This window comes from Sphaeramia orbicularis, chromosome 13, assembly GCF_902148855.1.
Source record: "Sphaeramia orbicularis chromosome 13, fSphaOr1.1, whole genome shotgun sequence".
Taxonomy (NCBI): Eukaryota; Metazoa; Chordata; class Actinopteri; order Kurtiformes; family Apogonidae; genus Sphaeramia; species Sphaeramia orbicularis.
In genome coordinates, this window is record NC_043969.1 from 44,206,940 (window position 1) to 44,221,230 (window position 14,291).

The 14,291-nt window shown below is 36.1% G+C and overlaps 1 protein-coding gene and 1 non-coding gene across 2 annotated transcripts in view; both read right to left on the reverse strand.

The window, feature by feature from the left end:
- Window positions 1-11,933, reverse strand: part of rasgrp4 (RAS guanyl releasing protein 4) — a 34,982-nt gene extending 23,049 nt beyond the window's left edge. The window contains exon 1 of the mRNA XM_030152945.1: window positions 11,420-11,933. Within this exon, the coding sequence (XP_030008805.1) occupies window positions 11,420-11,436 (17 nt within the window). The 5' untranslated portion in view covers window positions 11,437-11,933. The remainder of the gene's footprint in view (window positions 1-11,419) is intronic.
- trnar-ccg (transfer RNA arginine (anticodon CCG)) lies at window positions 7,380-7,452 on the reverse strand. The gene has a single exon. It is a non-coding gene; the product is annotated as a tRNA-Arg (tRNA).
- Window positions 11,934-14,291: the final 2,358 nt, after the last annotated feature.

Below are 14,291 nucleotides of genomic sequence, written 5' to 3' on the forward strand. Positions count from 1 at the left end.
GCAGACCCTCACGATGTCTAAATGAGACTTTAGTGACACTGAAAACCTGAGGATGTCCACTTCACCTGACCTTTCAAAGCTCACTGATTGGTTTTATAGTTCACAAGTTATTTAACATTTCATTTTTTTTTCGTCGGTGGCGGTGGTCTAAGTATTTGAGGATATGTGAGGGACTACAAAGCGTTGACAGAAATGCCCACACCTTATGGTTGAAATAGAACTTATGATGAAAATTGTGCACCAAAAAGTGCAATATGTGAAGGCCAGAACAGCAGATGTGTAACTGTGGAGTTTCTCAAATGTCCTAAAAAAGATTTGACAGATGAGATTTCTTTGTTACATGAAGCGATTAATGCTTCCTCTTAAGATCAGGGGCTCAGTTTAGCAATGTCTTATTTCACAATAACCAGCAACTGACAGGACTGCCGCGCTTAAGTTTTCAATGGCGGCCCCTCCTGCCAGATGATTAATCACCCCTCAGCACTACAATGAAGGTAAAGCTGGGTGATATATTGAATTAATCTGACTAATCAGACTTTTTAATGGAAAATTCCTATATTGCAGAAGACATTTAGTAGTCAATTAAATCCAATACATGTGTTTTTAGCCAAATTTTTTATACAGTGAATATGTTTCTCCACTCATTATCAATAAGACAGGCTTTTTTTGTTTGTTAATTGTTAATATTACAGATTTATGGCACCTACTAATACTAATGAGAAAAACTGTTGGTGAGTTCTGTTTTATCATGACAGAAAAAACATTATGCACACTTAATATTTTTTGCTCATATCGTCCACCCTTACATGAGTTTATACAAATCTTGCGAGCGATGGTTGACACTTTTCACCCTAATGAATGTGCAGAAACAGCGTGTGATATAACACACACAGTCATGTAATGCTGTGTCTTTATTCTGCAGCCAATATGATGACATTACCAGGAAACACTGTGTGAGTTCGGAGAATTGGCGACAAGTTCCCTGAACGGCCAGACCTACATCCCCTTCTCTTAACCTGTGTTTGTGTGCGTGGCTCATTTCTCCAGCCCACTCTCATTATCAGCACATATGCACACACGTAAACACAATATATAATACATCATGCACATGTTCACTAACAAAAGAATCTTTAACACGTGAATGAACACTCATGCAAAACATAACCTATTCAGTCCAGTGGAAGTGTAGGATTCTGATAAAAGTAGAAGTAGTGTTTCAACTTCTTCACTGTGGTACAAGTGAAAAACTACAGACTCTAAATGTCCTCAAAGTGTAAAAGTCAGAAGCAGATGCTTCTAGAGACTGCTTGTGTGTAAAGCTATTAAATCTCATGTCATGTTAATATAATGTAAACCAGCTTCTGCTCGCTTCAGTCTAATCCCACACCATTTTTGTGGTTTATTTCTTACATTGCTGTCACCTTGTTGCATGTTTTATGCCACTTATTGTAAGTAAGTAAGTAAGTACATGCTATTTATAGAGCACTTTTCACAGACAGGGAATCACCAAGTGTTCTACATTGCAAACCAATTAAGATACAATTTAAAATGCAATTAAAATACAGTTAAAATACAATTAAAATGTGATAAATACATTAAGTGCAATCAGTTTGTAGCGTCAGTTGGATTGGATTATTGGCCTTTAATGTTGTTTTTGTCTTGTGTCCTTAATATTATTGCCTCTTTATAACTTTCACATTTTTTTCATGTTGTCTTTTTTTTTACATTGTTTTCATCATATGTTTTTTTTAATGCATGACTTGCTCTTTTCTATTTGTAATTGTTCACCTGGCATCTCAAAAAATATATACATTTAAAAAAAATAACAAACAAAATTGACCACTATGTTTTTACAACTAAGAAATACAGCAACATGTATGGTAAAAAAGTTCAGTTCCTTCTATGCAGAAGAAGGCATGGAAATAATTGAATGTCCTCATATTATCCCTATTTAGTCTCTGCAGTTTACCCGTCCTAATACAAGCACAGCATCTCACATTAGCATTAGCAATTGCTGACCAGTGGGGTATTCATAGCCCACTGCAGGATTTTGTGTCCCATTTCAAGACTGTTTTTTGGTCTCTTTTTGCTTGATTTGTCCTTTTTAAACAACCTGTTCAGCCTAACCCTGCACTGATTCATCCATCCCACTGCTGAATATCAGCTAGGTGGGACATGCTAACAGGATATTTTAAGCCACAGCCCAATAAACTATGACTGTTTTAGTTAAATGTCCTTTTTATGCCCAATAAGCAGTGCATATGCTCAATGAAAATTAATATTCCTGTTTACATGGAGATGTGTGTACCCCATTAAAAATAATGATTTTCCAAAGTTTTCCAGTGGTGGTAGATGCTTCTTCTTTCATTCCTCCAATCACCCTCCAGAAAAGGTTGTCCTTACACTATTTGCTTGTATCTATGAACCTATTGATCTCCATGGTAGATGTGTTTTTACTTCTGACCAGAAATGTGAGATTTACTTTGGAGAATCCATCTCTACCACAGAGGATATTTGTCTTTATTCCTATGACCGTAAACAGTGGCTCTGTGTTGAAACCTGCAGTATAATGAGTAAATTAGATGAATTTTTCTAAATATGCTGTATCCTTGGCTATAGAATCCTCATAAATCCAAAAGAATATCACCATATTCCACTTATCCAATTTGGAAAATGATGCATCCAGAAAATGGCCTACTTCAGGATAAAAGAATATTGAAAGAAAATATGCTCTTTACATGGCACTTGTTAAATTCAGAATAATAGTGGAATAATAGTGTGCATGTAACTGTGGTCAATGTCTGTTGATATTTATCAGAAAATGGCATATACTATTAAAACAATGAAAATACTGTAATAAAAACACATCCAAGGAAAACTGGAAATAGTGATTGGTTACTACAGACAGTGCAAAATGGAGCAATGTTCACATTTTTATGACATTGTTTTAGGGGAAAGACCTGAGATTCATACTCTTATTTCCTGTGCATCTTACTATATTTCTCTATTTATGGTCTTCTTGACCGTTAAAGACCCAAACAGCCACCTTTAACGTAAACCATCTACTGATCTAAACTGTTTAATCTCTGTTGACCCATTGATCAATCCATGTCAATAACTGGTGGAAAATACAGTTATTCATCTTTTCATTGTCATCAGATATGACGCATTTGGACGTTCAGAGGCTCCGTAGTTACCATAGAAACACTGTCATCTACTCCAACATTGATTCACCAGTAAAACCCATGGAGTTGGATCAATGACAGTGGATGGAAACACTGGGTTTATGTTCAGTTAATGCTATATTTTACTGAAAAAGTCCCCTTTTTGTCAGTTTTTTCTGTATTGAAATACAATAACCCTCAACTTTACTCTGAGCTTTTATGAACATCTACATGATCAGTCAATTAAACATAGGAAAATAGATGATTTTCACTGGAAAAAATGCAAAATAAATGAGGATTATATTATAATAAATGGTGATAAATCACTTATGAAAGGTTGAATAGAGAGGAAAATTCATTTGGGAAATGACACAAAAGTAACACTGGGTCTTTATGGGTTTAAAATTACAATACCGATGACGCTAATGCATAGTAAAACTAGAAGCACTCGGAGAGCGCAGACCTCCGCCAAGGCTGATCAGTGGCCCCCCCCGTGGGCCCCACCACCCCCGATCACCACCAAAATTTTATCATTTCTTCCTCATCCCATTTCCAACAAACCCTGAAAATTTCATCCAAATCTGTCCATAACTTTTTGAGTTATGTTGCACACTAACAGACAGACAGACAGACAGACAGACAGACCCTGGCAAAAACATAACCTCCTTGGCGGAGGTAATAATGGAGAATTCCTGAAATATCTTTAAAACTAAAGTAACAAACCTGTTTTACTGTAAAGAGCAGAGAGTAAAATGTTTGCATTAAAATGTAGGTAGTTAAAGTATCAAGTTGCCACACTTATGTACAGTACAGGTACTTGAGAACTATTTGTACTTGGCATTTTTGCACTCATGGATGTTCACAGTGATACAGGCGTGGAGGCTTTGACATTTCTGATCTATTTCTATTACAGGCTCCTCTCCAGTCTGTACACACTGTTCCCTTCAGCAGATACAGTTAAGCACACGTTTCCCCCTCAGACATGCCTGGATTCACAAACTCTGGTCTGTAAACCTACTGGACAACAAAACCCTGGCTCTCTGCCTCCTTGTCCATCTCTTCGCTCCATTAACGCAGGTGGCCGCCGAACTCAAAACACCAACACTGAGCAGCACAGTGTGTACTGATGCGAGCTAGCTTTGGGTAAAGATATGTACAGCTCACTACAAATGGACTGGATCTTCAGAAGAAGGACCAGGCAAGGACACACTGAAGGTGGCTGAGTTTGGTTCATCCACACCTTAACCCATAAAGACCCAGTGATACTTCTGTGACAGCTCCCAAATGATTTTTTTTTTTTCAAGATTTCACCTTTCTTAAGTGATTTATCACCATTTATTATAATATTATTCTTTTTATTGTGCTTTTCAGTGAAAATCAAGTATTTTCCGGTATGTAATTTACTGATCATTTAAATGTTCATAAAAACTCAGATTAAAGTTGAGGGTTATTATATCAAAACAGAGAAAACTGAAGAAAGTGACCTTTTCTGTCAAATCTATCATCAACTGAACATAAACCAAGTGTGTCCATCCTCTGTCATTGATCCAACTCCATGGGTTTTACCACTGGAGAAAATCCAAATCTTACCAAGTGTATTTTTCTCATTTCAAGTCATTATATCTCATCACACTTAAAATAAGACATAATCACCTAAAGAGTAACTTTTCAGTGAGATATAAGAACTTATTTTTAGCCAATAAATTTTGAAAATCTTATTTCAACAAATCTTACCAAGATAATTTTCACTTGTTCCATTGGCAGATTTTTTTTTTTTTTTTTTTTTTTTCCTTGAATTAAAGCAAAAAAACGAAAAAAAGAAAAAAAGAAAAAAAAAATGGAATTAAGCAAAAAAAAATCTGCCAGTAGAACAAGTGAAAATTATCTTAAGATTTTCAAGATCTATTGTCTAAAAATAAGTTCTTGAAAAGATGACAAACTGCATTTTAGACTAATTATTTACATGTGTTGATAGGATTGGTGGTTCAGAAGTTGTTAAACATTTTAGATCAGTAGAGGATTTTGGTCACCAGTGGCTGTTTGGGTCTTTATGGGTTAAGACACATCTTACACTTTCAATACAATCCAGAGGACGTCACCCCTACAGCACAAATGATATAATATTTTAGAGCAGGAACAAGCCAATTAATGAGTCTATCAACCAAGACACTGACTGTCTTCGAAACAGAATAAGTAATGATCTGAACATGAGGTAATTTTTCAATAAGCTTGGAAGTGAACATCAAACTATGCCGGTTTTTGACATAATATTTTGCATCGAAATCAACTATTCTCAAACCCTGATATTACCTCGAGTTCATAATCAGAACCACACCCCTTAGATACCAAAAGCTGTATCGTGCTGATTAATTGGACAGAACTAGTTAAACGGTTTATCGCTACTTGTATCAGTGATATAAAATAGCTCACTTCCTGTCTCTGATGTGGGCATGATCACAGGATGAGAGGATGACAACATTGTCTATAAATAATAATGCACTAATGCCACTAGTACCTAACAATATTTTATCATAATTATTTATTTTATTTTGATGCTTGTTTTACTTCCTTCAGAGAGATTTGTATTGTGAGATCTTGTGAAAGATAAGATAAGATAAAATAAGATAGTTTATTTGCCATTCGTACATAATCAGATACATAGGAAAGTGAGTCAGGCCTCAAACAAAGGCAATTTTTTCCTCATCCAAGCATTCAAAATAGATAAAAAATTTCTTGGGCGACTTCTGGGAGAAAAACCAATAGTTAAATCACATTCATGTCTCCCATTGCAATGAATGGGACAAGATCTGCCCCTCGTCTACTAGAGGGGCGGGGTAAGGAGAGACCATGTGACACTGAAACAGGAAATGACTCTCCACTGAACTGTCTTGTTTGTAAGTGTCTTTAATCATATAATTCTTCTTTATAACCCTCCATTGTTTCAGCTGATCCATCCCTCTTGATCTATGCAGTTGTATGTTTTGTTAAAGAGTTGTATATCTGCTCCATTATATTTTCCACAGTATAAATGTAAATGAACATGATCTTATGCTACCTAGCTAAGTCCATGTTTGAACCAATGACAGTCTGTGTTGTCTACATCCATGAGAACTGAGCGTACATTGAATTATATGTAGGTTTATTTGAAGCATCTCTTCAGCAGCAGCAACAGTGTTTAATGTTATCCACTGTTCAGCTTAGAATAAGAGGTTTTAAGACCAACAAAAACTACAAGCATATAAGGAAACAACAATATTACACAATGAAACTTTATATATTCATATGTGAGAATACTGTAACATTTTGAATCTTTGATCTCTGAACTTGAACTGGGAGCTCTGGAGTTTAGTTTTTTAACTGAAGTTACTTTTTTTGGACAATATGCATTTGTTACTACTTTTTCCATTGCATTGTATAGTAGATTGTGGGTATAGTTCTCATTTAACATTTCTTAGTGCGAGTTAAAGTAATAGAAGGCTCTTGTGGCAGCAGCTAAGCAGACATTTATCTGGCTAAGATTTACTTAAACACTTTCTATATCCATAAAAAATGGTTCACACTAGTTCACAGCCTCTGTAAAACACAAATCTAGCAGGAAAGATGTAGATTTCACCAATAAAAGTATGTAAGAGGTAGAGTACCTTTGAAACCATCATCAATCATAGATGCAACAATGAGAATAATACAGAATACCTGAGCACCTTACTATGATCTATTCTGTTATATTTTGAACTGTTTTTATTTATGCAAGATAAAAAAAAAAAAAAAAGAAAACGGACACTTTCACCATAAGCTGACAAGCACAAAGACCTTAACTAGTGTATAAAAATGTACAAAAATCCAAGTGTTTGTTGTTAAAAATCTCTAACTGTACTCAATCATTGGTGTGGGTTTCATTTGATCACAGTGAACAGTTACTTATTTACAACTATAAGGTATTTTCAGCAGTAATACAAACACAACTATTGTTTTCTTAAGTGTAGATTACTTCAGAGATTAGGTTATAAATGCTTTAAATAGGCAACACACTTACATGTAATTGTGTCATGTATAAATTGCCACAAAGAGCTGATTATGACTGATACTGTAAATCTTAATCTCAAGTACCGAATTGAGATATTTAACAGCAAATAACACTGTTTACTGAAAATCTTCTATTGTTGTTTGTGTTTCTTGATAGTGACAGTAAAGGAAACATTTGATTTCTTATAGAACTGACCCAGATGGGACTTGAACCCACAATCCCCAGCTCCGGAGGCTGATGCCTTATCCATTAGGCCACTGGGCCTCAAACACATAGCTCCGACCATCCTTTAAGAATATGTATATGTCACTAATCCTTGCTGATTATTGATTATTTAAGTTGCCATCATTAATGTGTGTAGTCACTATGTTCTGATTAACAAATTATGAGAATGTACATCATGTGACCAATATATAACTAGAAAATCCTCTTATTACAGGTTATACAATGATATGCATTTAGCCTTGATGAAAGCTGAAAGTTTAACTCTTTCTTTCTGTCTGTCTGTCTGTCTGTCTGTCTGTCTGTCTGTCTGTCTGTCTGTCTGTCTGTCTGTCTGTCTGTCTGTCTATTTTAAGCATGGGACCACGAGCGACTAGGAGTCAGACTAATCCGCAAACTGAGTGCGTGTTTTAAGTCCAAACATTGACAAAGACATGAAGTAAAACATCAACAACATTTGTAACATCAGGAAAGTGGATTTTTATGAGCTTGACTCACACTGACTAAAAGAAATGACAAGATGTATAAGTGAATTTACTGTAAATAAGGACTAAAACGGAATTGAAGTCATGCACATATCTTCATAATGTATAAACTTAAGTAATTTAACATTTTGACCTATCACGAAGCTCACCATGACAGCAGTGCATTTATTTTCTTTGGTATATCTTATCTCGGTGCCCTTTAGGACTCATCATGTTTCTCTTTGACTCAGAGTGAATCCAGCTTCACATCTGAGGACACACTCTGACACACTACAGCTACAAGAAGTGCTGATGGGGAAATGTTATTGATGTCATGACGTTTGTCAGGGAATTTCCCCTGTGATTGCTGAACAGGTAATGCACAGTTCTACCACAACCACTGGTCTCTTTCTCTTTTTTTTTTCTTTGTAATAAGCCAGACCAGCTGAAAGGTCTGCTGTTAGTAAATAGAGCCCCCATGCAAATCTGAACACAGCTGGATGTACTGTTCAGACATTTGCATTCACCTTTTCCCAAGAATCCAATTTGCAGTTATTCTCAACAGATCTGTCTATATTTAACTGAATTCATGGACATAGAAACCCCACATAGATTTAATTTCAACCCTGTATTACTGAGTTAAAGACCCTTCAAGATTAAGTAGTGAACGTGGAAACACTGTCATCTTCTGCAACACGGATTCACCAGTAAAACCCATGGAGTTTGATAAATAACCAGTTGGGGCACTTATTTCTATGTTCAGTTAATGATATTTATTATTTTTTCTTCAGTTTTCTTTGTTCAGATATAATAATCTCTGAATTTACTCTGAGCTTTTATGAACATTTACAAGAAAAATTCCTGTTTTTCACTTAAAAATTGTGATAAATTGTACCAAATTAAGTTTGGTGGTTGCCACAAAAATAGTTCTAGGGGTAAAAATAGACATTATGTTTTGAGACACAAGGTCAAGATTTCCTAAAACTGACTTTTTATTAGGGAGGGCTTTTCATTATTTTGTTCATTTAAGACAATAATAACTGTTCATGGTACATGATCTTATTTTTCATCACAATTTTTTGTAAAATTTTTATGCCATGTAAAAAATGTGTTAGATGGTTTTAGAATCATATAATAAAAAGCACAAGAACAAGAAAGAAGTGACAGATGTGTTTAAGCTAATAGAAAATAGAGGAAAAAGTAAGCATTCTGATCCTAAACAACCTGAGTCCATTTGAAAATAGATTTCACAATTCATGAGATGCACCTGAATGCAACATGGAGTCAGTATCCCTGTAAGGAAGAACTCAGCAGACTGAATTTCTAATTTGTATGAAATGTATTTAAGTCTACAACTACATCATGTAAAAAAATTAAGCTCACTGATTGTAGTGTATAATTGGCTTTTTAATAGAAAGAAGAAATCAATGCAGTATTTTTATACCTTTAGCATCTAATTACTAAATATCTTTTGGTCCACGAACAAGTAAGGAATAGATTTTAAAAAAGGAAATAAAGAAAAGAAAAAAAACATATAAACCATCCCTTTTCATGTGACCTCTATACCCATTTGAGTCTAGATTTCAGAGTTTACAAGGTGCACCTGAATGTACCAAGAAGTCCTTTCAGTGTCAGAGTTTTTTATTCTGTGACTAAACATCTTCTCAACTGGTGAGCTGGTAAAATCAGGTGATGACCCTTTATTTTTGGGAATGGCTGCATTAGTGACTTGGGTTTTTAGTTTTAGGAAGACCTTCCATGCCTTTTCCTCACCAACTCCTCCTTCACCCACATTTTCCTCTTCCTTCATCCTTGCTCTATTCAAGCCATTCAGGAAACAGCTTCTCTTTTTCTTTGGAAATCCCCCTCTCACTCCCTTTCCCATCCATGTCAGGATTGCTGGCCACAGATCCAGCCCCCCCTCCCCTTTCTCCCTCTCTCGCTCTCACACTGGCGGGGGAATATGCAAATTCCTCTCTTTCTTTCCTTAATTGATTAATTGAAGCCAGGGCCCTTTGAAGGCCTTGTTTGTGTGCTGCTCTTTTTCTTTCACCCCCCCCCCCCCCCACCACCTCCTCTCACAACCTGTGTTCTTGTTCCCTTCGCATCAAGAGGATGCATCTACTGCAATGAGCCATTCATGCATTTGGTCCAAAATAAAGCCACTGTACCAAACACTGTAGCATCAGGAAAGTGGAAGGAAATCTGTGTAAACCTCTTCAACTATTTACTGAGCTGCTGTTTGGGAATGAAACATAAATCAACAGAAATTATACCAATGAAACTATACTCACCATCAATACTAAAGTATGGAGGACCATTTCTGCAATGCACTATGTAAATTAAAGCAAGTATCTAAAAATAATAAGATACTTCCTCACAATACTGTCTAAGACTTAGAATCTCAAAATAATGTGATACTTTATACATATATCTATAGCATATATAACTTTCTATATGATGACTATCTAATAAAAATAGTCTAACCTAAAAAATACTACTACTTTGCCAAATAATTACTTAATATCTATAAATAAAAGATACTTTGTCAAAATAAATATTTCAAAATAACAAGATAGTTTGTGAAAAATAATAACTTGTATCTAAAAAAAAAGATAATTTATCAAAATGACAGCATGGTATTTCACAAAGTAAGATATTTTGTCAAAAACTGTGACAGTATCACAAAATAATGATACACTTTGCAAAAGTAATGACTTAATATCTATAAATAATGGGATACTTTGTCAAAATAGTGACCTATGTATGTATGATAATGAAACACTATGAACCAGTCATTAACTAATTTTTTCATCACATTGGAGGAAATAGCCCTCCAAATATTTTGTCATTCTTTTCTTTCCTTTTAAAATAAATGGGTGGACAGTACTTTGTCCACTATGTCAGACCACCTTAAGTCAGGCAGGTAAATCGGACGTCATTTCAAGCTCCCTTAACACCACCTCTTCATTCCAGGTAATCTGATAAGAGCTGAGGTCACAAATACACCAACACAAAAATACCAATGAAAACACAGTGTACTTTGCATGTTATTTCTCATCTGAGAAGTGAGCTGAAAATGTAAATGATTGTGTGACACGTTAGCTGGACAGAGCCAAAAAAAGCATAACAATTTCTGTGTGAAGGTGAGTGCACAACAAACAGTCAACACAACAGTTGAATGTCAGGCCATGGTTGTGTGCAGTATACACAAATAATATGAGAAGTTATTATTCTGAACTGATATGCAGGTCAAACACGCGAGCTGCATGAGCCTATGTGTGTGCTTAACCTTTGCTAATGCACTTTAATGCCTACACTGAAATAAAACTGTTGCACACAGGCATGCTGCAAGTGGAAAATAAAAGCAGATGCCCTCGTTTCTTCTCTTTGACTTATCAAGAGCTTTCTTTCGTGCAAACCACAGTGCATCGCAGATAAAACCTCAAGGTTCACACATCTCTGCTGCACAAAAATGCTTGCTGCTGACACATATCTAAGATTTAGACTTAGTGGAACTCTTACTATGAGTCTCTCTAAATTACCTCTTGGTCTTGTTCATGGCAGAGCTCTTCTCCTGGACAGCACTCCTCCTCCACTGGTGATCCACACGGGCATCTGAGCGTGTCCCTACAGCTCCATGCTTGACCCTGTTCCTCCTCCACCTCCTCCTCCTTCTGCTTCTCCTCCTCCGTGTCCCCTATGAGTTTATGCAGCCCGGCCGGCGACAGCAGGACGTAAAAGCTGCTGGGGGTTTGAGGGCTGCCCACCTACCAGTCACCAACTAGACTGAGCTCCACTACTAAACCCAGCTTATCAAACCCCTCAGTCTCACGCTTTCTCTCTCTCTCGCTCTCTCTCTCTCTCGTGTTCTCTGCTATCTGAAGATGTGTATCAACCACAAATCAGCATCAAAACAGGCTTTAAACTCCCTGCGCCTGCGACAAAGTTGAGAGAAAGGAAAAAAAGAAGCTTCAAACAGGTGTCAAAATGGAGCTGCAAGAGCCCAGCAAAGTCATTCACTTGTCCCTTTACATAAACAAGTCAGCATCTTAAATGGAGGAACTGGCTCTGACAGATAGGGGAACTCACATCAGTTTCTGTGTGTGTGTGCGCGTCTGTGTGTGTGTGTGAGTGTGTACAAGGGGGAGGGGAGAGGACACGTACATAGAGAGAAAGAGAAATGCAGACATAGACGAAGAGAATAGTGAACATACATGCAACAGAGGAAGGAGGAGGAGAGTAAGAGTGATGAGCAATCATCTGAGCACCATCAGTGTACTCCAGGAAGTGATATCTGTGGCTCTTCACAGCATCAACACACGAAACAAGTGGCCACACCTAAAAGTCGTTTTGAATTCAGGGCCTGAATTTGGTTACAATCAACTGCTTCATATATAGTCGTGGAAAAAACTATTAGACCACCAAAAGTCATCATAAACAGTGGTTATGCAATAAAGTACTAACTCCTGTGTGTATCATGTGACCAAAACAGACAGAAAAGAAAACATGGAATGTCTAAAAGCACTGTTTTTGTCAGTACAATGCCATAGCTATTGATGTAAGAACTGAAGTGATTTTAGTTATTGTCAAGGTCAAAGTTACTTTATTTATACCCGTAGGTAGATTTGTTTTGGAGTCTAGGTGATTGCCTTGGCATTACAACAACACATACATTGAACATGCAAGACAGGCACTTGATCACGCTTACAGACAGGACAAAAAGACAGGACAAAAAGTGCTCAGTGTTCCACCATTCATCAGTATAGCAGCATGGATAAGTAAAAGAATAAAATAAATAAGATCAAATAAATAAAAACAAGATGCAATAAAAACACAATAAAAACCAGAGAAGATAAAAATAAAAACAATCTGGGATAAAAACCAGGATAACATAAAATTAAAAAAAATATTTTTTATCAAGATTTTTATCAAAATTTATTATTATCAAGAAAACCATGGAAAATGGATAGATATCAGCTCTGAAATTAAACTCTTATGAGCTATTTTTGTTATCGTTACATTTGATGTATTTCTGATTTGAATTGATAAAGCACTTTGTGACTCTGTCTGTGAAAAGTGCTCTATAAATAAAATTTACTTTACTTACTTTACTTATTTATCCAAACAAATGTACCTTTAGTTGTACCAGGCTTTAAAATGAACAAGAAATTGAAGAAAACAAGGGTGGTCTAATAATTTTTTCCGCGACTGTAGTTCTGATTCAGATTCTGGTTCAGAGAGAAATTACTTGCATGTTGCAGCTGAATGACAAAATATAAGTAGTTGAAGAAGCTTCTGTTGTACTTTTAATCATGGCCTTAAAGATACATATATAACTCTACTGGAAAGTTGCAGTAAACAGAGCATGGAAATGGCCTGGAGTCAGAATAGAAGCAGGGTCACCAGGATAGCCTTGATGCTCCAGCATGAACTCCTATGATCAACAAAGGGGGGCAGCATTTTACCAGAAAGTTGTGGTGCTGGTGTTCACTGTAAAAACTGCTGATGCCAGGCACTATATCAGTTGCACTATGCTTACACTGCACTGGCACCAACACCTTCGTGCTGGTTTGTGCCACTGGTTAATTTAGAGAAGCAAAACTACATTTCCATTTACAAGTGGATCCTGATGAACCCCAGAGCCCATCCAGTCTCACTCCAAACTCAATTTATTTATTTGTTTATGTACTTAAACGCTACCTTAGCACTATTTCAACTCTAAGTTTTTACCTGATTATTTGCAGCTATTTCTACATTCACATGCTTTGGAGTGGAGAAACACTATGACTATATGCTTCCTGATCTGGTAACCCCCACCTGCCCCCCAAAAAATAACAGTAATTTTTTGTTTCTTCTTTTCTTGTGCCTCTGGTTAAGCTCCAAAGCTCAAGTAGTACCCTCAATAAGTAATACCCTCCTCATTTATAGTTATTTTATGTACTTTCTACTTTTTAATATTTCCATCTTTTATTGCTTAAGCTCTCTGTTCCTATGGGTGTTCCTGTTGTTGCTGCCTTTATGTATGTATGAATAAATACAGAAAACCTGCCGTTCCTAATTACAGATACAGAGAAACATTTATAATTTAATTATAACATTTATCATTTAATTTGCAAAATGCTAGGTACAACTAAATACTGTCTTTTCAGCTAAAAGCTTTCATGTAGAATTAAAGTCCTGAAAATTTCCATCTGAGATCTGAAAAAAGCTCACCTGATTGACTGTGTACCACAAAGGCTGAAGCTACTACAGCGACCTGGATTTGAGTCCCATTCAAGGCCCTTTGTCACTATAAATATATACAATAAATAAAAATAATATCATAAAGGCACACATGTTCAAAACATAGTATACTTTATGAAAATACAAAAACACACAAGAAAATGAAACAAAAATGGAGTTAAGAATGAACAC